The sequence below is a fragment of the Sinohyriopsis cumingii genome, chromosome 4, assembly GCF_028554795.1.
Source record: "Sinohyriopsis cumingii isolate HCF-2022 chromosome 4, ASM2855479v2, whole genome shotgun sequence".
Taxonomy (NCBI): domain Eukaryota; kingdom Metazoa; phylum Mollusca; class Bivalvia; order Unionida; family Unionidae; genus Sinohyriopsis; species Sinohyriopsis cumingii.
This window is the reverse complement of record NC_142964.1, coordinates 92,586,480-92,613,611: the sequence shown is the minus strand read 5'-3', so window position 1 is coordinate 92,613,611 and position 27,132 is coordinate 92,586,480. Positions and strand designations below refer to the sequence as shown.

The following is a 27,132-nucleotide window of genomic DNA, read 5'->3' as shown; positions in this document are numbered from 1 at the left end:
ATGACCAAGGATCGTATGGAAATTAAGAGGGCAGTCTTGTCTGGTATTTGGAGTGGTACTGGTGCCATTGCTTGCTTTATTTTCGCCAATTTTGCCTGAAATGTCTGGACTGCTTACATTGGAGTTGTTGAGCTTGATAATTTTCTTTAGCAAGTTTTTGGTTTTCCTTATTGTGTATCTATTTATATTCATCTTAATCTGAGATCTAGTAACTATCGAGAGTGTGACCGTAATATGGTGGGTCTGTACTATCTGTGTATTTCCTACAAGTTGACAATTATAAACAATTGCAATAACGTATTTGTTAAAAGATTAAGAGCAAGAGATAGAAAGATTAGTGATTTTCAAATAGCACAAATAGATGTATACCGGAAGGCTTAATACCAATAATTGATTTACCTTAAATTTCCTGACTAACTTTGGTGAAATTATGGTGTGTAACGTAATGAAGGTTTCCGCTTGGCGGGCTGCTAGTCCTCTTCTGCATGTCGAAACAGCTTGGCGGGCTGGATAGCGGGCTGTTGGACCACTTATGCAGGTCGAAACTGCTTGGCGGGCTCCTTGGCGGGCTGCGGATTCCTGTATATGTTTTGTTGTTGTTGTGGTTGGATTTTGGATTTGGCAGTGGGTCACGCGCATCAGATTAGCAAACTAGTATCGAGGAATTGGGTCAGCCACTTCTTGAGAGTGGCTAAACCCACGGCCGCTCTGTTCGGTTACTAAATACTGCATGATAGTCAGACTTCATCACCATCATCATCAGTTAAATTATAGTGATTTTCGCTCTCTTAGAGCATGTAATAATAATAATAATAATAATAATAATAATAATAATAATAATAATAATAAAAATGAGGACTTTGTATAGCGCCTAATCTTTAGAAGCGCTAAGCGCTTTACAACATTAGACAACACCTTTAAGATAAAAAAACATATAATAAGATTATTACAAAAACAAACACCATGAAATTAGAAAAACATCAAAAAATAAAAAACATGCTAGGAAACATTATTAGGTCTTTAAGTTTGTTCTTGCTGTCGAAATAAGTGAATTTTGAGAGCCCTCTTGAATGTGATCACTGTGTCTTTGTGTCTAAGTTCAGTGGGCAATTCATTCCACGTTGCTGGGCCTTGGTATGCAAAAGAACGCTGTCCATATGACTTTGTTTTCATAGTGGGAATAATGAGTATACGATTGTCAGAAGAGAAGAGTAAGTATCTTGCTGGTATGTACACGTGGGTGAGATCGGATAGGTATGTTGGACTAGAGTTCAACAGTGAAATGTAGCACAGAGAACAAATTTTGTGTTTGATTCTGGATCGAATGGATAGCCAGTGTAGGGTACAGAGCAGCGGGGAGGTGTGCTCTGATCGTGGTACTCTAAGTATGATCCATGCAGCTGGGGCATTTCAATCCAACTAAGAGGCATGAGTGTGTGGTGCGACTATTCTCACTCATGTTTAAAGCAATGATGATAAAACTGAGGCCATTCTGATCACAAGCGGCACTCCTACGATTCAGTCACTTGCTGATATCCACCCCGTGCAGCAATTATTGCATTGCAACCACATGTCCAAATGCAAACAATATTTAAGAATTAACAAGAAAACAAACAAATATATTTCATATATAAATCTCTTTTTGACAAGGTTGACAACGTTGTGAAGTAAAGCTAGACGTCCAGAAACGGAAAGTCAGTGTGCCATTGATGTGCACTACGTTTCCTACCTAAAGACAAAATATAACCATAATGGCCACAAAACCATCTATCTACTTTGTCATCGTTTCTGGAGGAGTGACGATTAAATTATGTCACTAAATGTTCTAAAGAATATCAAAGATTGCGTTGATGAAGAAAATACACACAATATTGTCCATACACCATGGAATCTGTGCCTTGTAATTTCACATTATTGAATTGTGTCGTCTGGGCATTTCTTCTCATAAAGTCGATGATGTCACTTGTATATTTGATTTTTTATGATTTTATATATTAGGTCTCTAATTGCGGCATTGAATTTGTACATAGAAACTGGCCCCTGCCCCCTTAAGACTTAACAAGCTAAAGAGGAAGAAATCAAGGTGTTGTCTGCTTCCGATTGGCTCAATAATGTAACCCCACTGGATTGGTAGAGTCTTGTATAAGTACTACTTCAGCTGGGCCTAGAAGAACATGTGCAAATGTTTACCTCTGACCCGCCGCAACACGACGGGTCACGCAATAAATACGCTTTATCACTCATAAACAATTCAACACTGGTCACCTACCTATTGTAATGATGCCATTTTATCTTTATGAATCAATATAGCAAACGGTCATTATGATTTATGTCAATATATTGATGAATATATTCACTGTTCAAAACTATTTCAGAAGTTTCTGTGTAACGACTAGGAACAAATACTTATATAAGACTCATGGTTTCATGTTACATTTTGCCGACATTTCAATACACGACTACCATGAAGAGCACATATGTAGATATTGAACATGACTGTTTAAGCAAAAATAAATGAAAACTCGCTTCCATAAGATTCATATCAATTTGAAGACGGGAATGTCTTCAATTTTAATATATTTTTCTTTTTAATGGAATAATGAAAATTAATTAAAAGTTTTGAGCCTTGTAAAAATAATACTGAGTTTTGTCTAGTACTATTTGTAGGGTTATTGAAATGTTCAATGACAAAGGCTATACTGATTAGAAATATGCATTTAATGTAATAGTTGCACAAATCAAACGTTGATACAATATAGACCACTAGCTGCAAGAAAAAAATAAAATACTTTGACCATTTGACATACTGATGAAATCCGTGCATTTTATATGGTGCTGTTGTTTGGGATTGGACTTAAATATCTCTGTAAGCGAATATATTCTTTGCATAATAATCATTTTTGATTCAAATTTAAAGGCAACGTTTTCTGAAGATTAAATTTACTTCTTAAACTAACAAAGTCTAACACATAAATGGAATTTAACTGCAATTTAAGGTTGTCTGTAAATTAATGTTATTGCTAAACATTTATGATAATTCCATATTTCTAACATTATTGAAACTATGCATGTCTTTAATTAAGACATAGTTTTCATATAAGAAGCATTAACATGGGTACAGTCGCCAATATCTGTTTGCTTTGCCAAGATCACTATTTGAAGACACCATATTGATAATGTTTAGATATTTGACCGGACAGTAACCCAAGCCAAGAAAACTATACAAAGGCACAAATGTATCATGAATGGTCACGAATTATTTTCGCACCTTTCACTCGTCATTACTGCCGATTAGGACGTAACAAACGACCAATCAAATGAAACTTATATTTTTGCATCCGTGAGTCGAAAACGTATTTTCTGTGTGACCTGTTCGTAGCAGGTCAGACTGAAGCAGATATATTTATTTGTCTAGCCTTAGGCCCAGATTATAAAGAACTTATACCAGATTGTACAGCTCAGTAAGGAAGAATGATTGGACCAATCAGAAACCGACAACGCTTTGATATTGTCATCCTTAGGTAGCATATAAGACGAGAAGCTGTCACAAACTTGGAACACGCACGTACAAGCATGACACTTTTACTTTGTTTAACAAGTTTTATTTCGCTAGTATTTGCTGGTGATGTTTTACAGTATTCCAACAATGACTTTGCATCCAAGATTATGACACATGACTTGGCTCTGGTTGAATTCTTCTCACCTTGGTAAGCTCTCATACTTCTTGTAAAAATAGCCTGGGTTTCTTTTGTCACACCAAAACTGTATTGTTAAGTAAAACATTTATGTCATTTCCTTTATGGATAGTCACGTAGGAGTTATTTAAGACTAAATATTTCTTAGTACTATTTTCCGCCATTTCAATACATGATTAGCACGAGGAGCACATATATGGATAGTGAAGATGGCTGTTTAAGAACAATGAAAAGAAAATTAGCATCCATAAGACATATATCAATTTGAAGACGGGACATTATCTAGTTTTCAATATATTTTCCTTTTAAAGGGAAGCTTAAACGTAATGCTACGTTTTGAGCCTTTTTAAAAGAATACTGATTTCTGGCTCCTACTAGTTGCTGGGTTATTGTAGATTTTAAACTAGCAATGTAAAACATCTAAGTTCAATTGAAAAGAAGTGAAAGGCAGTGTGTAATTTAATTGTATTTGCTAATCATTTATGAAACATCCATATTTCCAAAATTATTTCAACTGCTTTTGCCTTCAATTCAGTGGTAGATTTCATATAAGAGGAATTAACCTGGATACAATTATCGATTTATGGCTCATTAGCCAATGTATTTTTTCTTATTATTCCCGGACTGAAAATCCTTCGAAAATAGATTTTCATTCATTCAAGACCCCATATTGAAAATGAGGTGCTATTTTACCATAGGTAACCAAAGCTAAAGAAACATATTCGCATTGATAAATGTATCAAGAATATTTATGAATTAATTTAGGATTTTACACACGTAAATACTAACCACTATGACGGAACACGAAAATATCTAACTGAATCTTCAATTTTGACCTCTCTGTCTCTGTCTCTCTTTCTCGCTCACTCTCTCTCTCTCTCATATATATATATGGCCTAGTGGCTAGAGCGTCTGCCTCGGACGCGGGAGGTCGTGGGTTCGATCCCATACGAAAGACTTATAAAAATGGTACTAACATCTGCATCGCTTGGGGCTCATCATTAAGAGGTTAGTGTTAGGACTGGTCGGCCTAGTGTCAGGATAATGTGACTGGGTGGGACATCGTGCTACATGTCTGCGGCATGATGCCCCAGTGCTAGACATCATTATAAACTGCCACACTGCAGACATCGTTGCGATATGACTCAGAAATTGTTAAAACTACGTTAAACAAAAGTCCATATCACAGTCCTACTACTTCTTCTCTTAAGAATAAATAAATTTGTGTTTGTTTTTTAACAGGAGAGTGTCGAAAGACTCTTGATTGAAAAAGCGTATTGATTGCGTGACCCTTCGTGTTATCGTAAGTTAGATTTAAGCCTTTTAAGTTTGTTGTCTAGTCTTATGCCCAGCTTTTACAAGACGTTACAAATCAGTAGGGAGGAATTTGTGGACCAATCAGAAGGTGTCATCGCAATGATATGACACTAGTTAGGTAACATTTAAGTGAATAGAAGCTCACACAAACTTGGAACCACGCCCATACAAGCATGAAACGTATAGTTTATTAAGCAAATTTTATTTCGCTAATATTTGCTGGTGATGAATTACCGCATTCCAAAAGTGATATTGCATCCAAGGGTCAGACACATGACTGGGCTCTAGTTGAATTCTTCGCGCCGTAATAAGTTCACATATCTATTATAAAGATGGCTTGATTAACCTGCGTAATCAATATGAAGACGGTTAATTCGTCCGTGTCTAAAATATTTTCCTTTTAAAGGGAAAAATGCGATGTATCTTTTAAAGTTTTGAACCTTTAAAGATAATGCTGGTTTCTGTGTCCTACTAGTCGTAAGGTTATTTTAGCGGTAAATATCAAAAGGAAGTATTGAAAATAAATTGGCATTTAATTTAGTATTTACACAAGTCAAACATGAAATGACAAAATGGTACATTGATTAGAATTTGGCACAGTACAATATCCCAGCTGCAGGAAAAGGTGAACTAAAAATACTTTGATCAGCTGTCTTAATCGATAAATGTTACATGGTGCTGTTAATTATGATTGAATTGAAAAGTTTCGGTAATGGAATATATTCTTTACCTATTATTAATTGCTTATTCAAATATAAAAGCAACATTTGCTCAATAAAATCTTACTTCTGAAACTAATAATGATGTCAAACATCTAAGTGCAATTTAAAATAAGTTAAAGATAATTTGTAAATTAATTGTATTTTTCTAAACATTTATGAAAATCCATATTTCCATCATCAATCCATTTTGCCTTTTATTAGGTTTTATTTCATATAAGTTTGCTTTGCCAATGAAGTTTTATTATTATGATTTCCGCTGATTATCCTTTGAGAAAAGATTATAATTTTTAAAGGTATTAATACTGCGTCAATATTTGTCCAGACGGTAAACAAATCAAACAAACTCATAAACAGGCACAAATGTACCATGCATTTTCATGAATTATTTTCAGACATTCACACGACAGTACTGACCACAAAGATGATGCACGCGACTACCCAAATATAGTTTAAATCTACGCATACGGGAATGCAGTTCGATTGTAAATTAAGATATGTCCATGTGTTGTTCTCACTCTCTATATGTATGTGCGCTTCCTCTAAGGCTAAAGAATGTTGTGCCTTTTATTTTTTTGCTAACGAAGATAATGTCGAAATGCTTGTGAGCCGATAAAATATAGTTATAGCGGGACCCGTCTGTTAATGCTGATCAGACTTAAGGTTTTTCCAATTTGTTGTCTAGATATAGGCCCAGCTTATGTATTACTTACATGACACTTTACAACTTAGTAAGGCGAATATTTGGACTAATCAGAGGCCGACGATGTGCTGTTACGTTTGGTATCATTTACGGGTATAGAAGCTGTCACAAATGTATAAACACGCCAAGTATAAGTATGCACAATGTGTTTTTAAATATTTGGCTTCTGAGAGTAGTGTGTATCTCTGGGTTTTATATAACACTCAGTACTACATATTACTATTTGTCAGCCATTTCAATACACGACTAGCATGAAGAACACATATATAGATATTGCACATATAAGTGTAATTAAAACGTTAAACATAATTGATATATTCATCGTATTTCCTAAAGATTTATGATAAATCCATATTTCCAATATTATTTAAACAATTTTTACCTTTCATCTAGTTTCAGGTTTCATTTACGAGTCACTGTCCTCGGTACAATCGTCGATATATATGTGTTTCGCCAGTGAAGCCTTTTTCCTCGGCTGATAATCCGTCGAACATAGATCCTCACTAATTTAAAGCATCTTGTTTATATTTTGGTGATATTTAACCGAACGCTAGCCCAAGCGAACGAATTTAGACACGCACAAATATATCATGAATATTCATGTAATATTTTCGTCACGTTTCCTCATCATTGCTGCCCACACAAACGTAACAGAGACCCACCCGAAATGAAGCTTATATCTTTTCATCTAATGCACCAAAAGAGTATGATCTGAATGTGGAGATATCCATTGGTTCGCGCTCTATATATATCTCTCTCTCTCTCTCTCTCTCTCTCACACACACACACACATTAATATATCCCATTGCACAGATTAAATTCCCAAATTAAATGGTTTTGTTATTAACAAGGAGCAGATCTATACCGTTATTGCTCCGAAAAACACAGAACTAAATTAAAATATAATGAGTAATCTTCCCAACACCTGTTTAAAAATGACACTGTGTTTAACGCTGAATAGGTGGGACTATCGCTTAGGACTCAGAGTAGTCAAATTCGCTCCTAATCTGAACTGATTGTTTTACTTTCGGTCCTTTTCGTGCATGGTAAGCTGCAATATTTTCAATTTGTAATTTTTGTGAATGATCCAATTTATGCGTATTGTAGTTTGGGGGGGGGGGGCAAGGCCCATCATATAAATGTTTCAAGATATATTTGTTTAATAATTGCAAAGTAAAATGTCGCTTTTCTTTAAACATTGATGCGTTGGGCGTATATTGTTGCAGATTAATCGGATTGACTGCAATTGTGTTATAGGATCTTTTGTGACCCGATGGGTCTAATATTATATTTGCAAAGGGACTTAGAATTATCGTTCCCTTTTATTTAATCACGACGAATAAGAGAGAACGTTTCATAGCACCCTTTCTGCTCCTACGACAAAATACAAGATGACGAACTTGCTCCGTTTGAATCGTGTCCCGATTGTTAATTCATTGCAAGGAATATTAAACTGTGGACGCATTTAGCCACATATAGCTTATATAAGAACAAAAGAAAGTACTTTGCAATCTTGACTCCATTTACGATTTAAGTACTTTACTGGTCGTCTAGTTAATGGCATGATACACCATTTAGCATGGAGAAAACCACTGCTGTTCCTTTGATATATACTGGCATGGGCAACTCTTACTAAGGACATATGCAACATACAGTTTCTAATCTCAACCTTGTCTCTACTATAGGTCTGAGGAATGTAAAGAACTAGATCCAACGTACGAAGCAGCCGCAAGAATACTGAAAGACAATGACCCGCCAATTCCTCTCATCAAGGTAAATACTATTTTCCTAAATATAAAAAAAAAATATTGGACCTCTTTGACACTTTCCTTGTACTATGTTACACTAAAGCACGTTTGTTTGTCATCATTTTTGTATGCCTTTTAACACTAGCATCACCAGTCCGGCGTGAGCTTTTATTTTCCACTGAAGCGTTTAGTTCTCTTCAATTGCAGCGAGGCAGGTCTTTGCGTGGTGTGTAACTGTTTATTTTATCAAGGTAACTGGTGTTTGTGGGGCTCGTAGTCACTGTGAGAAATGCAAACATACTTTACGACGCATACACTGAAACTGAAGATTTCGTTTGCTTTGTTACACAAATAGAAATGTAACAGTTCGACACTTATATGTAAGCTAATCTTTATGTTTCCACCATAAGATATATTATGCTATAATTTGATATTGTCGCTCCTTCTGCCAGTAGCAAATTCTGTGTATTGATTCCATTGATTGCTTCCTGTTATTTTCGTTATATTATATTACTTTTCAACACTTCCATTTTCAATACTATCGAATTGAAATTATGGTTTCTGTTTACCCTATTGAAATAAAAATGCATACAGTTAAAATATATTGGTCAATGTACAAATAAATGAAAATAGTACATAGGTAATTATTGTCAATGGTATCTATGACATTTATTATTTAAAAAAAGAGACTGTAATGACAAAAATGTGTCTTATTGTCAATGTATTAATCATGAGTATCCTAAATATCAATCATATCCTGCACTTTAATTTCGCTTTAGTTTTGCTCAAAATTCATTACTTAATGTTTTACATATATATGTTTCATTTGTTTAACTCGAATATATAGTTTCGTTTTCATTCAGTTTGCACCGCGTATATATTCATTTTGTATTTCCTTATCCTTTATTATACATTACAGTTCCATGTAACTGTAGTAAAACTGGATTGTTATTGCTCCTTGTTACAATACTTAATTTTCTAAAGTATTCTGTATTCTGTACTGCCACTAAGATCGAAATGGAATTGTTCTCTTATGTGAGTGATGATGCAGAGATGCATTGTATGGCAACTGTAGTAGTAATCACATCTTCATTGTGGAGTTTAAGCATTATGCATTTACTGAAAACGGTTAAATGTGACCCACATCATTTAATGTATTTAATTCAATCTTTGCAAAGATTTTATTTCGTGTCGATCGGTTGTTGCCAGATATTATAGGCCACAACAAGGAATGTTAGGAATGTTTAGTGTGAATCATTTGATTTGTTTCCAATGATGATCGGTTATTCTGCTTGATAATCGTTTGTTAAGTTTTGTCTCTAAGGAAATGTTGACCACGTCACGATATTACAAAATGTAACTTTGCTCAGCTCTGTATGATTGACCTTCTGGGTATATAGGTAATATCTCTAACCTGGCTGGTAGAAAAGACCTTGTATTCTGGTGACTTTCACTTTGCTGTATTGATTTATTTGACTACGTAAAATACGTAAATGAGAAAGCTGGTTCTATTAAACCGAGGAGGCACAGTTAATAAACTACAGTTGTTTACAGCATTCTCTGCAATATAACTCCTAGATAATGTCAGTGTTCATCCAAATGTTCAATTTGTCATTGTTGTATATGTAGATTGATGATATGATATAATGCAAAATTGTTTTTTTTTTGTGTAAAATACAAATAGGATCCCTAAGACTGGTCAGTAATTATGTTGAATCATTTTCTATATGTGGAATATTATATCCATACACATCCTCACATGTTGAACCATTGTTCTATAGGTGGAATGTACTGTTAAGACATATCATTAGATGTTGAATGATTATTCGTCACATATTCAATCCTTGTTCTGTAGGTGGACTATCGATACATATCATTACATGTTGAATTATTGTTTTATAGGTGGACTGTACTGTAGATACTGCAACGTGTGAACAATTTGGTGTTCAGAACTATCCCAATTTTAAAGTGTTTAGAAACGGTGATGCAGAGGATTATAACGGCGAAGTTACCACAGGTAGAGAGGCAGAAAGTGTTACCGTTTCTCTTATCTTTTTAATTTTAATTCGTCTAATATTTTGACATTTGTATTGCTAAAACTATTTAAGGTCTGTATAAATAGAAACTTTAATCCATAAAAAATTATTTTACCAAATTAATATTATCAAGTTATCAAAGCGTATATCTGAAACTGCAGGAAATAACTTCTTGCCAACAAAATCGGATAAAATTTTGATTAATTCATGTGCGCATTTAGTACATATTTTGCGCAATATGTCTTTATGTAACTTCTCTACATTTAGAGATTTATCTCTAGAAAAGATTTGTTTTTGTTTGTATTGCTTTTTATTCTTAGGCGCTTTTTGGAATTTACCAAGCGTATTTCGACATAAAATGATCGAATATACCATTTTATTGATGACGACATGAGTGGTAGACTACTGGACTAAAGACATGTTGAAACTAATCATTAATTTTAAAGTTTAAGGAAAACACGAAAAAGCCATAATATTATCAACTACCAGCCTGTCAAACATTTTCTTTAGAATATTTTCACAGTTAATATTCATCATTATTTTAATGATTAACTTATTACATTAGAAGTTTATGCATTAGTTACACAAATATCGATACAGACATCTCTATCTCTTTCAAAATAACAGTCAAAATGAGACTTGAAGAATTTAAGTTTTTTGAATTCTTCACAATACTTATTTTATGATAGAATGTCTAAAATAAATTTTTGACAACATTCCTGAAGAAAGGGTTTACATGTCTATGCATTTGGATCATGCCGTAAATCATGAAAACAACTTTTACCAACTGGGCTAAACTTTATAGATGACTAACACATCTCACCTATGTTTGCCTGGGTCCGAGTCTCTGCTTGGCCAACGTGGGAATCTAAGACAGCTTCCCAATAACTTCCCATGGTCGTGGTGGTTCTACCTAGGATTTTACACCAAATATACTAGCGCCATGTATAGCAAATTATGTGCTGAAAAAAATGGCGTCAAAGCGGGCAGCTTTACCAACAACAATTGTTTTATCGTATGGCCGATTAATCATTGGTTAAATTTCCACCTCCTTTTTGGTAATTTAAAACTCCCTTGTTTTCTGTAGCTGTATTACATTTGCAGTATATTTTATCTGCGCGTTATCTACATATTGCAAAGTCGTTCTAACTGTAGTATTTTGCATAATTACTACAGTTTATATCTGCATACTATTATATTTGATTTGCATTTTGTGTTAGTTTTTACTATATGTTTTTATTTCATTAAATTCTATTGTAATGTAACATTGTTGTACTTGACCTTGTCATAAACTGGGCTTCGTTAGTAGTTGTGCCACATTATCTGTTTAATATAGGCGACACTAATCACCTTCAGATATCTTTTATTTAGGACTATAGATTATTAGGACTCGGTATCTGTGTTCTAGGATTATTTGGGATTTAATTCGTAATACCGTACGGTCCTAGATATTGCATTTTTATTTTATAGAGTAGGGAAATAAAGTATTTGTTTTATTTTACAAAGCTTGTTGCTTTTCGCCCTTTTTTATAATTCATTTTAAGAGCATATGCTCGTAACAATACTTTAATTGTTTTTCGTGTTCAAGACAAGCACTTTATTTATTATTGGATCGTTAGATTTTCTTCAGATTGTAATCAATACGCAAATATTTATACAGTATTTTAATTTCAACATATCAGAAATGTTATCATAGCGTTATATTTACGTTTTATTATCAGATTTGATTGTGAAGAACATGCAAAACAAGGCCATTCCTGCATCTACAGAACTGAAAACTGTTGAAGCTGTCGAGAACCTATTAAAACATAACGCCTTTTCAGTGATAGGTATGTACATAATTATAGTTGGTATCTGTGTGAGCGAATTTCACCTATATTGACAAAACAATAGGTGCTATATCGGAGACTGTTAACTTCTAAATGACCTCCGTGTGATAGCTATATTTTACATGCCCTCCATCAGGCAGAACGTTTATATTATGATTGCTGTAGTCTGTGTATCATAAGTGTCTTTGAATAATTAATTTAGTATCTGCAGGATACCATCACTGACCCATTAATGAACAGTGGGGCACGACAAAATCTTTTTAATTTAACTGACAAAATCCTTCTAATTTATGACCAGTAGCTTAATTATCAATATCATTTTGATTGAAAGAAGCAAATGTTCTCCGCACATTGACACTCTCCTAATTTCACATACCTGTATAAATGTTTGTAATGCTTCCACATACAGTAAGAAAGAAGGTTTTGAATTAGGGATGAAAATGTCAAACTTAACGGTCACTGTGACAAGCTGAAGAAAAGTGGTTTCAGCTATCCAACTTTCTATACAGATATGACTATTGAACATTGGCAAGATGTACATAATGTACCTTTCACGATACACGTGTTATGACCCTCTATTAATACAGAAGGTGTATATAGAGTTACATTGGCTGTTTATCCTCACATGTGTTAAGCTGTTTAAGTTTGCTTGTGATACAGATTTACGTGCACAATTGATCGACAGTGAAGAGGTAACCAGAGTCGATTCATCTTCATAAAATTGGAACATAGAAAAGCACAACGAATATGACATGCTTGAAATTAATCCCAAAAGACCGGCGACCTATTAATGATAATGTAAAGCAGTCGATGAGCACACCTTTAACAGTGATAGCATTTGCTGGTGGTCCATATTTACAACAAAATATATATATTATCAGACTTTATATTGAAAACATTTAAGTGAAGTTGAAATGTGAAAATGCGACCTATATTTATATAAGGCGTTTCCTATCAACAGCATCATAGCGCCATATCATCTATTTCGTATTACCACGGTTATGTTTCTCTAATTACAAAAGTCAACTAGGGTTATATTTTATTAAAACTGATAATTATATTCTGCTGGCTAATACACATCTACAATTTTAGTTCATCCAATACATTTGTTTTCGTCTGTATTTAGTATATCCGTTGTGCAGAAAATATAATAGACTACGGGTTACTTTAAAGTATACTTTTCTAAACAGAGGAAGTGTCCATAATTAATGTTCTTTAGCATTTTATGCAGCCTGTTATTTACATAGGTTTATCTTAAAATATGTAAACATATTTATACAATAAGAACCCACGTAAAAAAACAACAGAGTGATTGAAATGTTTAAGATTTAATGGGTCTTGTTTTTTAAATTTTATGTTGCAGGTTTCTTCAGCAATAGCGAGAGTGAATTGGCAAAAATCTACCTGAAGGTAGCGCACGCTATAAGGGGTGAAATATTATTTTCCCATACCACAGAACAAGCTATCAGAAACAATTATAGTTATAACGAGTAAGTGTAGAACTTTCCACTTAATGACAATTTAACCCTTTTGTCTTCATTAACCATGTACCCGTGAATTTATTTATAGCGAATCATATAGCCTATATAATAGAAAGTTATAATTGCAAAATTACACAATTGTGTCGGTCCACATTGAGCAGGAAGGGATTTAATTCAATTGCAGCAAGAACTGATTAAGCTCAGTTTGGTTGTATTACAGATCCTGATATAAGTTTAGACTGGATCCCTGCAAGCCTTCAGTCTCGCCTCTCAAATAACGAACATGGTACTTTCAGTTTTCTTTCAAACTTCGAGTTCTGTTGATGCCCAATTTCCAGTAAATCATGAACATGTCTTTGTTGGCCAGTTACGGCAAATGACAAGAAACGAAATTTATCTTACAGTGCATTCGGTAAAGAATATATTCAACAATCTAAACTGTTACCAGGGTATAATTATATCCAATCATTCTATTCTAATAACATTGTAATTCGTTTTAAATAGCGATTTCTTGACCACTGATACATTCCAATTATCCTTATTCAAATACGTCACCCGATCATAATACCTAATGCATTATAATACCACCTCGCAAATCCAGACCACTCAGGCTACAATGTTCGTCTACTATGCTTAAAGTTATCTGCCAATCTAGGTGGTAGTTAGATAGGGTCACTGTCAAATGATTCGAGAGACCTAAATTAAAGATTAGTATTGAACGTATTTACAAATTAAATTGGAAATATGCAGAGTAAGCTATGATCATCTGAAGAATCATACATTTCAAAGTTAAATACCCACGAAGAGCCCTTACTCAAAAAGTCTTTCCTCCCTTTTCTCTTTGTTTTTACACTACATTTGTAGTTCGTGCTAGTCATTAACTTTCATTATTTACTGATTAGCAGACAGGTGTAATATAAAGACTACGTATATCTAGTACTGAGTTAGACATCATAATTGTCAGCAAAACATATTTTAGTACTTACCGGACTAAATAGTGGATTCGTATTCATTTGGGTAGCTCCCGGCTTTGGAAAAGATCTTGCCTCAAATTAAAAAGTAAATTTTACCTTGAATCTTTGGCTTCCATTGAACAGTTACGACAATACTTCTTTCGCCTGCATTATCACTTTTTTGAGACATATCTTTAACGTGCACATTCTAACAACTCATTAATTTTGTAACTGATAACTACTCTGTTTTTCAGTGAAATTGTATTGTTCCAGCCAAAGATTTTGCAAAATGAGTTTGAAGAACCTGCGAGAAAGTATGATGATGTTGCATCTGTGCACAATATTACAGCTTGGATTCAAAAGGAAAGGTATTCAGGTTTTAAATAACCACTTTATTAGCAATCGGAAAATATCTCATAGACATATTTACAGTGTTTTAGCTCACAAAATGGGCAAAAGAGTCAAGCAGCATCATACGTATGACTAATAAGAGCTGCAAGACATTTGCTCATGCCATTTTTATAGGTCTTTTTCTCATCTTGATTGCACAGTCAAACTCACCCATGGAATTATCATGTCATGTTCAAAATCTCTTTCTATTTTATTTTCACGATGAAAATAAACAAAAACTGTTTATGTTAGGAAAACGTTAGAAATTAAATGGAGTCCGCGTTATTGTGGACATTCCGTTTCTCCCAGATTCTCGTTTTTTTTTTCGGAAATAGAAAACATCACTGACTATAAAATTGAAATAGAAAGATAGAATTTAGTTGTGTCATATTGTTGTATGCGAGACCGCTATCGAGTACGTACTCCGTTAAGGGAATTTGTACCTACTCCCTTAAGGGGCGCATCTACCTATTCCTTAAGGGGAGGGCTATAGCTCTCTATCTCTCAAGAATTTAGAGATTTATTGGGAGGGGGTAAAATATTGTATTTGAACCTTTTCAAGATTTATGCTGCTCCCTTATATTTACGAAAAACGTGTGGTATGTATCCTGTGTACATAAGGGATTCATTTAGGATGATAGACAGATCCAGTGTCAGATCGCGTCGTATGAGTAATATGATTAACCTTTATTACTTGCAATGATTTGTTTTCTTCAAGTGTTTCATTCATTTCAAAATTTAGCTTGCTTTAGCCAGCTGTGAATTGGATATGGTTCCATCTAATCAGATAGCAAAGAAGTATACACTTTTAAACTAGCTACATATCTAGTGCATCGCAAGCGGATGGAAGACAATCGGATTAACGAGAATGACTTTCCAATATCGTAGACTTCGATAAAGATATTAACATTGTTTCAGTATCATAAGTAGAATAAAATCTAACCTCGATTAACAAAGGGAAGAAAAACAAAATGAAGAAAAGGCAGATAAAGAAAACAGAGAAGAAAGGATAAGAATGCTATCCTAATAGCAGAAAAAACAAAGGAAACAGCATAAAAAGAAAACAAATAAAGATGAAAGAGTACGAAATATGGCAGAAGAAAAAACAGCAAGGACAATGCCGTTAAGGAAAATGTAAAGAAAATAGAAGCAGCAAAGAAGTAAACGAAAACGATGAATAAGTAAAACATAAAATTAGGAGAAGGAAAGAAGAGTAAAAAAGCAGTAGAATTTTCATTACTGCTAACATCAACAAAACCAAATATAATACCTAAGAAATACCGGCCAAACCGGTACAATCAACAATTATAGAAATAAGGAAGCAAAAACAAATTCGGATTACACAACGGTCATGGAAGACAACAATCGTATGATATCATAAAGCTAATAAACAAAGAAATAAATGTAATCGCAGAGATTAAGACAATAAGGTGTAACGATCTTATTCAATGGTTTATTGATTTTACTTGGTATATACAGATAGTCCTAAATACGCTAGACTCCACTTATTAAAGATACACGTGCCAAATGTTGATCTGGAATGAATTTGACTGGCAAACGTTACCTACCAAGAAAGGGAACAAATTATGCAAAGTCATATTTCAGTTTTACACTATTACGCACGGAACTATTTTTATTCTTCGCGAACTTTCTCCGTTTTGACGAAATGTCAAAACCTTTTCAACGAGGAACATTTGCCAGCATTTCATGTCATTTATATTGTTTTTTCTTCTGATACTTTTTTCACATCTTTGAACTCCATGTGCATATTTTAATTCTTAGGATACATTTCTCAATGTAGTACCTTATGTTTAAATTTTACTTCAAAGTTTCATCTTATCCCAACTTTAGACAGTAAATTTAATTAATATCATCATAATATCAGCATAATATCAACACATTTGATTTTGTTTGGGAATGGCATATCTCAGACCAGTCATCGTGAATTGAAGACACCATGAATATTATCCCGAAGACTCCCAATTACCTTGTAACTTACATTATTGTCAATTAAATGAAAACTGTTTTAAGGGTTCAAATGTCAGTACAAATGAATAGCATGTACCGAATCAATTCCATATCCTGAATTTACTGATACAGCAACAGTCTGAAATGAAACATTGACACTATCAGAAATGTATCTGAATCAATCAAAAACAAACAAAATATAGATATATAACATGCATTTAATGTATTATGATGAATGTGGTAACAGCATGGCATCTTATACCTATCTGTATTTTATGGTGTTATGGGTTTATCTCATTTACTCCGTTATGGACATGGCTATTGTCCCCGACAACCTCAGTAAGCAATATCTGTTTCGATGTACTAACTCTAGTTTATTTACTTCTTGCAGCCTTGGTCTATGCTCTGAGCGTACTGAGAAAAATGCTGAAAAATTTAAGAAACCTCTTGTTGTGGTATATTATGATGTGAACTTCGTTGAGAAAGAAAATGATACGATCTATTGGAGAAACAGGTTTGTATACATCTTTGTTCGCTGTATAAAATGTTATTGCTCATACACTTTGGAATTTTTAATCAACACTATTTTTAATGTCTTTCACATTATTGTTAAAACTAATATTAGATCATGGACTGTTTTAACAAAATATTTGAATTATTAGCCAATCCTTTTTTTTGGCACTAAAGCTTCACCCTGAAAGACATTTAAAGACCTCAATTCCATGACAATTATAACGCGTTGATTTACCAAATAGAGTTCTGTAAACAAGTGATATCATAATTAATCTTTCCCATCGATATATATTGAAACCTATAATAATAGTATATATAAACAACCCAGCCACCGATAGGACACTGTGAAGCTAATTAAAATCTACTATCAGAAGTGTTTCTCCACGCTGATATTTGTATTGTGACATACACAATATGTAGAAACGATAAGCCAAAAGCAGTGTTTCAGTCAAAATGCCAATGAGCACTTATAATTCCATGTTATATTAAATTTAGACACGTAATTCCTCTCCAATTATAACTGAATACAAATAAATATGATGTCATAGTCAGATCGTACGTAATATTATAAGACCCTATTTATATACAAATGATCACCTGACCTAGCTATTAGTCGTTCAAATGGAAAATTACAATAAATTTTAAATATATTTGCTCCAAGCACATTCTCATTTCAAAAGGCAGTGTCAACACATTGTTTATAAATCATAATTATCTTACATTACAATCTAACGATCAAGGACAAAGTGAAGAACATACTATGTCTACATACATACATACATACATATTAAAATAAATAACCATTTTTTAAACCTCGATATTAATGTATTAAACATTCAGACAGGTCTAACATGCCAATTACTTAACCATCATCATGTTTGTACTTTTGAACAGCTGACTATATAAGTATATTTCAAAAAGGTTTTAACATGTTGTTTGTTGGACTTAAAGAGTACTGAAAGTGGCTAAGGACTTTCAGGATGAAGGGAAAGAGGTTACTTTTGCCATCAGCAACCACAAAGTTTGGGTTCATGAGCTTGGGACGTTTGGACTCACTGAACTTAGAAACAACAGGCCGGTGTTTACTCCACGAGACAAACCAGTTGTTACTGCCAGAGACACAAGGGACAGAAAATATGTCATGTCTGATGAGTTCACGTAAGCATTTTACTCACCATCAGAACCTGATTTAGAGTCTAAAGGTAGAATGTGACGATTGATTGTGTTTAATACAGCTAAACACTGATTATCCAGATATTAAATTTGCAGATCATTCACAGTTGTATGAACTTCCTTACACCTACCCTACTATCTATAAAACTAATTGTCTCGACAATGTTTATGACTTTAGATAAGGTTAGTGATACAGTGACACGACGTATAGCTTACATCGTTTCTAAGCAAAGAACTAAAATACCTGCTCAAAGACAAATCATAGTAGTCAAGCGCATTCTTTCAGTTGAGTGGATCGAGAATGGACTTGACAATGCTATTTTAGTTATAGTTGTACTTAGAGTATACATCAAAACCGGAAAGCTCTATAGTAATATATATTCATGTCCCTCCATCTGCCATACTTCATCATACTTCTTTTACTCAGCATAGCTTAACCAGATTTAGAAATAAGTGGGTGTTGTTTAGTAATTGAATTTCCGGTGATACTTAGATATCTCTTTTAACGATCTTATCTAGTAAGGACTGATTATGACAGGGATACTGCACTTTTTTCACCAAATTTAAATTTTCACTAAAGAAGAACCTTATAACCAACATAGCTCATTAATATTATTATACTCTGAAACAACTTGATATGTAGGGTCTATCATTGACCTAGATGTGGGTTTAATTGTGTTTTTTTTCTCAGCCGTATTTTGCTTATAGTTATGGCTCGTGAACATTAACCGTATTATGTTCATATGGGTCACGTATGCGTTTAACAGGAATTATATCAGTAATGGATATCATTGCTTTAAGAATTTAATTCTACATACCTTTAAATGGTAATTATTTACTTTATTTGGATCCTCATTCATTTATATTTCTTTGGAAGGTCGTTGTTCACATGTATGTTGACATGTTTGGACGATATCAACCGAACGGTGTGATCAGTAACTTCCAGATTTAATGGTGTGCGCTGTGATGTCACGGCGAAAGCTACGCATGTTGATAAACAAGTTCGCATTTCCTATATATATCGTGGCCATTAGACTCGACGTGTTCTCTTCATTACTAAGTCTAGTCCTTGGCTAAAATTGTAAATGCCCATAGCAATCGATAATTAGGCTCAGTCATTGGTCTTCGTGCTCCCCAATAAATTAAACCTACATCTATGCCAAAACTACCTACCCATCAATCTGATCAGTTACCCAAGCAAGGTCACACCAAGATCATACGAGCCATCGCATCATACGAAGGCCACTTGATCACTGTGAAAAAGCTTACACTAAAGTGGTACGGTCATGTCTCATAATATTCTGGACTGGCAAAACCAGTCTTGCAAGGCACAGTACGAGAGTTGAGACGAAGAGGCAGCCATAAACATAGGTGGGAAGACAACATTAAAGAGGGGACAGGCATGGGATATGTATATTATTAAAGGGCAGTAGAGAACAGGGACAGATGGAGACATTTGGTTGTAAAGTCAATTGTGGTGCCAAAACAATCACTTGCGTTAAGGATTGATGATCATGATGATGATGATGATGATTGTCGAATGTTCTTAGATGATGCTATTTGTTATGACTACTGTTTGTTGAAAGTGCTTAGATAATGTTATCTGGTATAAATACTGTTTGTCAAATGTGCTTAGATGATTTTATTTGGCATGAATACTGTCGAAATAGTTTTAATGGGGTTTTACATAGTTTGAACATTCGTATGCCTTTCTCTAGGCAAATTGTTTACGCAGGTGGAAACTGAAAATGTTGCTTCTAATAAGCACAGCTCAAGAATAATTCAAAATATTTCCATGAAATTCTGAAACAAAATTGTATCTTAGATCTAGAAATGGTCTTGTGAGGTGTTTTATACGTCATGACCCTGTGAATCAACTTCATATTTTCGGATGGAATGTTACTCTAATTAGCCTGACTCATGAATCACGTAGCATACTTCAGTGCAAATTTATGTGAACATTGTTTATTGAACCGTGATGTACTAAAGGCTAGTACTTCTTGAATTTCTTGTCAACCGTTTGAAAACGATTATTCCAATTTTATTTGACTTTTCTAAAATGATACCTGATTTCATGAGCATTTAATCTCATATGTGATTATCGAGATATATTTCACTATTTTTGGCAGCTATATCGTCTTGAACATTTTAACATTTTATGTTAAGCCTTTTAGACAGTCATGTCATTTCTACATCAGTCTTCGTATTGACCTATCATTATTAATATTATTATTATTATTTTATTATCATTATTACAGAGAGGAGAATCTAGAAAAGTTTGTAAACGACCTGCTGGATGAAAAATTAGAACAATACTTGTTATCTGAGCCTATTCCTGCTTCAAATGACGGGCCTGTCAAGGTACAAAGCAAAACAAACTAGAAATCAAGCTCAGTACTCGAAAATGATAACGCGTTTCTTACAGGTGTATAGTATATTATATGTGCTGAGCTCCAAGGTTTCACCTGTTAAATTCCGACTGCTCCCTGCTGTTATTGGCTCATGCATTTCGAAAACACAATGTCTCACTTTCGATATATATGACATGGTGTGCGTATTAATTAATAACAGCAGGGATACTAACGTTTTACTGAGCACATACGACATCTTAGATATTCCAATTTATTACGCCCACAAAAACCAGATTGTCATAATTGCAAGATTTCCAAGTTTGTTTCAAATCTAATAATCATTGCTATAGATAGGTAGAAGAAAAACATTAGTACAATGGGCAAATCAGGTTACATTATGCATCAAAATATTCTTCTATAGCCCGACAAAAATCTGTTTCCATGCAATATAAAACAATCTGCATTATAAACCATATTTGGACAACATGTTATAATTGCCTATAATGTGATCAAGCTGATACCGAACGAGGGTCAATGTTCTACCGATTTCATTGAACGAGATATTAGAAACACGTCTAAAATGGAGTGATAACCATTTATGGATCACCGTTGGAGAAATTGATCGGCTTTCTCATCATTAATGCGAGTCAAATCTTAAAGTCGTTTGTTACAAAAAAAAGTTAAATTAAAGCACAACGAAATATCAGTATATACCGTAAATTGTGTGAAACCATATTGATTTCCAGCTTTTCATGAAATTTACAGAAATGATTTCCTCTGATTTAATTATATGTCATTTCGCAGCACAACTTTGATCAAAATGGTATTTGACTCACGGTACAATTATCTGTTCCAATAGTAAACGTAGGCAAACACCAAATTAACAACTCAATAACTTTTAATATCTGATTGCTTGTGATTTATATACATATGTTAAAGGACTGAAATCTCAGCAATAAAATAGCTTCTGTTATTTCAGTTACAGCTCGGATAAGCTTTCAAAAGATATATTCCTAAATAAGTCTTATATTATCAATCAATCCTGGCCAGACAACCCCATTTATACTCTGTTTATTCGTACATGGCTGTTCTATCTTTTGTTGCCATGTATACATGGACTAAAGATTCGTGAATTGTATAATTATTCTTCTAGGTCTGGAGGAAAAAAAGTTAAGTCCAAGGAAGTCGTTTCTTAAGTTCTTATATAATTTGGATAAACAAAATTTTGTATTATGACGCATTTGAAAAATGTTAGTCATTTAACCTTTTGTTAATCCTAAAAGCATTGTATATAACTAGAGATGGTGATATATTGAATTGTGGCTTACCGTGTCGGCATTGACTGTGTTTAAATTAGGATGAAGGGTTCATATTTTTAATCTCAAAGCACACACACACACACACACACACACACACACACACACACATATATATATATATATATATATATATATATATATATATATATATATATATATATATATATATATATATATATATATATATATATATATATATATATATATATATATATATATATATATATATATCTTACATTGGTCACACATTACCTGAGTAATGTGGTGGTATTATAACTATGATCTCAATTTATAGAAGTCGTTCAGTCATATTAATGGGGCTGCACTCCAAGAATGATGGTACGTTCTCGAACTTTATACTAAGGTATCAATGACTTTACCTTGATTGTTCAACAAATGTAATTAAACATAGCAATTGTATATTCACAGGACTTAAATCTTCGTAGCGGAGAAAATGTCGATTCACAGACGGAATGAAATTTAGATGATACAAATCAAGCTAGGGTCCATCGTAACAGAATGCAAATGCGTATCATTATATCTCCTGCTAGAATATTTTAATCCTTTTAAGGAAATTAAATTTTGAAGGTTTTAACAACACACAACATCAAAACTTATTACTAAATTTAGATGCGTAAATTCTAGCTGATGTTCTTCGAAATCTGAATTGTTAATAATTAACAAGTTTTCTGGACTTTAATGCTTGAGTGTCAGGTTGAGATCTCGGAGAAGAAAACTTGTTTTCCGATGGGACCCAAAGACCTTACAATGCACACCTTCATAAACATTTTAAGCATTATCGCCAAATATACATTGCTCTCTTTTCTAGTACTCAATATTTTTGCATTGGGATGTAAAAAGAAATAAGCCATAATGATGAAGACCACTTCATATGTATCATGTTTATTGGTGTGAGTGTCGCATCAAGTTTCTGATTGGTATTATTTCATTATCTGAAATCGACTGCAGTGTTGGCCACCTCTTTATTTGTCATAAGGAGACTTCAAAAGTTAATAAACAAGTTATACCGGTATTAATTATTAGACCAATCTTGTCTCTAACAACTTTGTTTGCATGATGGAAGTGGGTGTTAAAATGGAGGTAAATTCAAAACCTAACTGGATACAAGAGGTATTTGTGTGATTATTATGGGAGGTGGACTGTAAATGTATGTCGTTATTCAAATAATTGAACATTATACATATACATATATATAGATAGATATTAAGCTATAAAGGAATCAGCCTTTATCTTATGGCACAATACTTTGCATTTGGACGGTTTTGTTTCCAGGTGACAGTTGCTAAAAACTTTGATGAAATAGTCAATAATGAGGACAAGGATGTTCTGATACAGCTTTATGCCCCATGGAGTCCACTTTGCAGGTCCTTCGAACCTAAATACCAGGAACTGGCTGAAAAGGTATGAAGATACTGAATACACAACAGTTACTGAATTTTCTACAAGCATACAATATTTGGAAATAAGTGAGACACGTAACGATTTTTAATCTTTGAAAAATGTAGTTTTTGTTCACATACCAAAAATTGCAAAATGATTTTGATGCATGGATTTTGAAACTTGTTTGATATTAATGCTAGTATACAATTGAGTGTAGAGGATATTAGTGTTGCAAACCAGTTGGAAAATGAACATACCAGGTAGCCAATGTTTGAAAAATCTTTTCATGCATCGAACACATTTTTGTCAAATTATGAACAGATTACAAGCAATTTATAAAGTCAAATCACTTAGTTACATTTCTTATTGTACTCAAACATTTTACTAACAGATGATTTGGGTATCACCTATTAATGACGAGCCTAATATCATTTATTATATTCTCATGTTTCGAAACGTAAATCCCGAATAAGGGTTTTAAAGTATATGAATAATGATGGGTAGGTTACGAAGTAGTGTATGGTCGAGACAGATTTATCTTTCGAACTACAAAGTATGTCGTACCAGCATGTGCAACATAAGAGATGAACACAATTCTTGTTTACAATATAAATGGTTGTTACAAGCTATAATTCTAGTTTATTAGGGAACACAGTCTCTATTTCGATAGTATAGCTGCAAGAAATATTGGAGATTTTTGTCACATTTGAACTATGCTGTCATCATCAATGTTGGAGAATGCACTCGTGTGTACCATGTGGTGTACATGGTCAAACTGTAATGAGACAAATATGTACATAATATGCTACTTGATCAGCTTGTGGATAATCAGGGTACATGTTCTTTTGGATGTGGTACATATACCTATGTAATTAGTTGCACTGGTTATGAGGTTAAAAGTGCTTATGAAACAGGTCTGCGTACATCGTCTATGGTCTGTTCATTTTATATCGTTAGTCCATCAATAGCTGATTTCTAAAAGACTAGAACCTATTTTTCTGATATGCAATCAAACATGCATTATGATTTAATATCATTCACATGTTTGACAAGATCCTGCACAATAATAAGGTGGTATATCATGTAATTTGTAGAGCTTGTCTTCACCCAGAAAGCTATATTTCTTATCCTTTTTGCTTGGATAGGACATTGAACCGTTTGCTTATATCATGCTATATGAACCAAGTTGGACATTTCTCCAGCAATGAGATATTCTGCCTCTTTGTTTGACTTTGATGCAACTGTATAGGCCAGAATGCTAGCCCGATTTTGAATAACCGTATGGAGATACTGTAAACATTAGAGACTATATATTCATAAGACTGTGATCTTACTTTGCAATTTGATCGGTGCCATCAGCATATTGGTTGAGTACGAGTTTGATATGCGTGCACACTAATGATGTAAAATGGTATCACATTTGTCAGCAATTTACAACTCTACTTTTGATCAGACTTTGACCACACTTTTTGTACTTGTTTTCATATTGTCAAGATCATCGAGGCAATATTATTGCATATTCATAAGCTAATCTTGTGTCTGACTGTCAGGGATTTTTACAATCGGAATGTTCCGTACTGATATTCTCAACGTCATATTACATTTCTATATAAAGGTGAAATCATCGCATATAAATCAGATATTTTGCGAGAACCAGGAATCTTTATACATTACTAGGATTCGAGATGAATTTGCCTATCAGCAATATAATGTGCGTATTAATTAACCATAGTGTTTAGATAGACTGCTTATGATAATGAAGTAAAATAATGAAAATCCGTATAATATAATATGTGTGGAAGAAAGACTGCATACGTTTTTGTCCTCACAATACCACACTCGCCTGCTTAGTGAATGCATCATCGGTGGAGCTATGAAATTCGGGTGAAATAATAAACATTGTTCTATGACTGATTTGTTTAACTTTACGTCCATGTTATAGTTTAGAAGATAATACGATACAGTACAGATCAGTTAATTAAATTTTTTTTACAGTTGAAGAATGTGACAAATCTGACAATTGCCAAAATGGATGTCACGGTTAATGAGCTGCCAAAGCCTTATGAATATTTAAGGCGAGTATCATGTTTTGACAACAGACGATATGATTAGATCACGTGATAACATATGTAAAAAACATCATGCAATTTAAGTTGATTTAGAAACTAAATTATAATTGGTAAAATGGTTTAGTTTCTGATTAAAAATATGTAGATAATATCTACTGTGTTGCACCATACATTTTATGTCAATTGATACAGTTGTTGCCAAGGTGTTATCAAATATAACTGCCATTACTACAAATCAAAAACTCTTCAAGAACTGTCTTCAGACACCTATTGATCATGAATGGACCAAATTAAGGAATTGAATTTACTCTTTAATGGAGATTTAGTGTGCTCTGTATATATTGTACGAAATATTGCACATGCTTATCTCTTTCTAAATCATGTTTAATAATAACGTTTGAAACTGAAAATCTATGCATATCTTCCTTCTACAATGAAAGTCCTATAGTAAACATTTGATTAAAGACAAAATGAATTTGACTCGGCTGCCAAAAATAAATATTTTGTGTTATTCATATTGTATTAGTGCCTCGTGCTTCTGAAAGGTGTATTCTACCATTGGATGGTCACATTGAATATTTTGCGGAATATTTCCTGTTAACGGTGAATCCGAAGGATTTCTGAAATGTGTTATCTCAAAGGTTTCATTTTATTTCAAAGTTGAAATTATTGTTTGCCTTTTTGCTTGGTTTGAACATCTCTTATCTCTGCCATATTTCAGTTTCCCGGTCATATATATTGTTCCTAAGGGAGATAAGAAAAATCCAAAGCTTTACAATGTAAGTATTATTAATTCAGAATGTAATAATATGTGACATATTTTCCCTCTCATGTGAAGCAGTGGCGATATATAGGTATCAATCTCCCAACGTAATTGTCATTAATTTAGACGTCCACATGAATTCTTGCATTACTTACTTTCAGTGTGTGTGACACTGTTACATAATACAGTCAAGAAACGTTTTACGCCACTGTTAAGTAATAACGTTATGAAATTGCTTCTGACATTGTTACATAATACAGACATGAAACCGTGTGTGACAGTATAACATAATACAGTGATTAAGTTGTGACAGTTTCATAATAGTCACGAAACGTTTTGTACACTACATTCCTGAAATCTTGTGTGACACTGGTACTTAAAACTGTCATGAAAACTTGTGTGACATTTTTATATAAATACAGACATAAACGCTTGTGTTACACTGTTTCATAATACAGTCATGAAATGTCATAAGTCTATTTGTTATAGAGGGTACATATATGATGACATACTAGCGTTAATTTCAAGCTCCAATTTCGTTTTCTTATTATGCATAGGTGGAAAAGACAAGACATGTCATTCTTTGGAATTGTTATTTGGTGTATTAAGCTTAAGAGAACTACCAAATCCTTCCTTATTGTTGTTAAGCCCTCAATAGTACACGGTTTAATGGTTGATTTTGAAATTTAATAATGGATGGAATG

The 27,132-nt window shown here is 33.5% G+C and overlaps 1 protein-coding gene across 1 annotated transcript; it reads left to right on the top strand.

Moving 5' to 3' along the window:
• LOC149801681 (protein disulfide-isomerase A3-like) lies at nucleotides 1-25,708 on the top strand. The gene is made up of 12 exons (XM_089956830.1): nucleotides 1-43; nucleotides 3,614-3,707; nucleotides 8,120-8,207; nucleotides 10,085-10,199; nucleotides 11,940-12,047; nucleotides 13,411-13,537; nucleotides 14,736-14,849; nucleotides 17,231-17,353; nucleotides 18,304-18,510; nucleotides 20,784-20,886; nucleotides 23,489-23,617; nucleotides 25,592-25,708. The coding sequence occupies exons 1-12, from the start codon at nucleotides 1-3 to the stop codon at nucleotides 25,706-25,708; spliced, it is 1,368 nt and encodes a 455-aa protein (XP_089812956.1).
• Nucleotides 25,709-27,132: the final 1,424 nt, after the last annotated feature.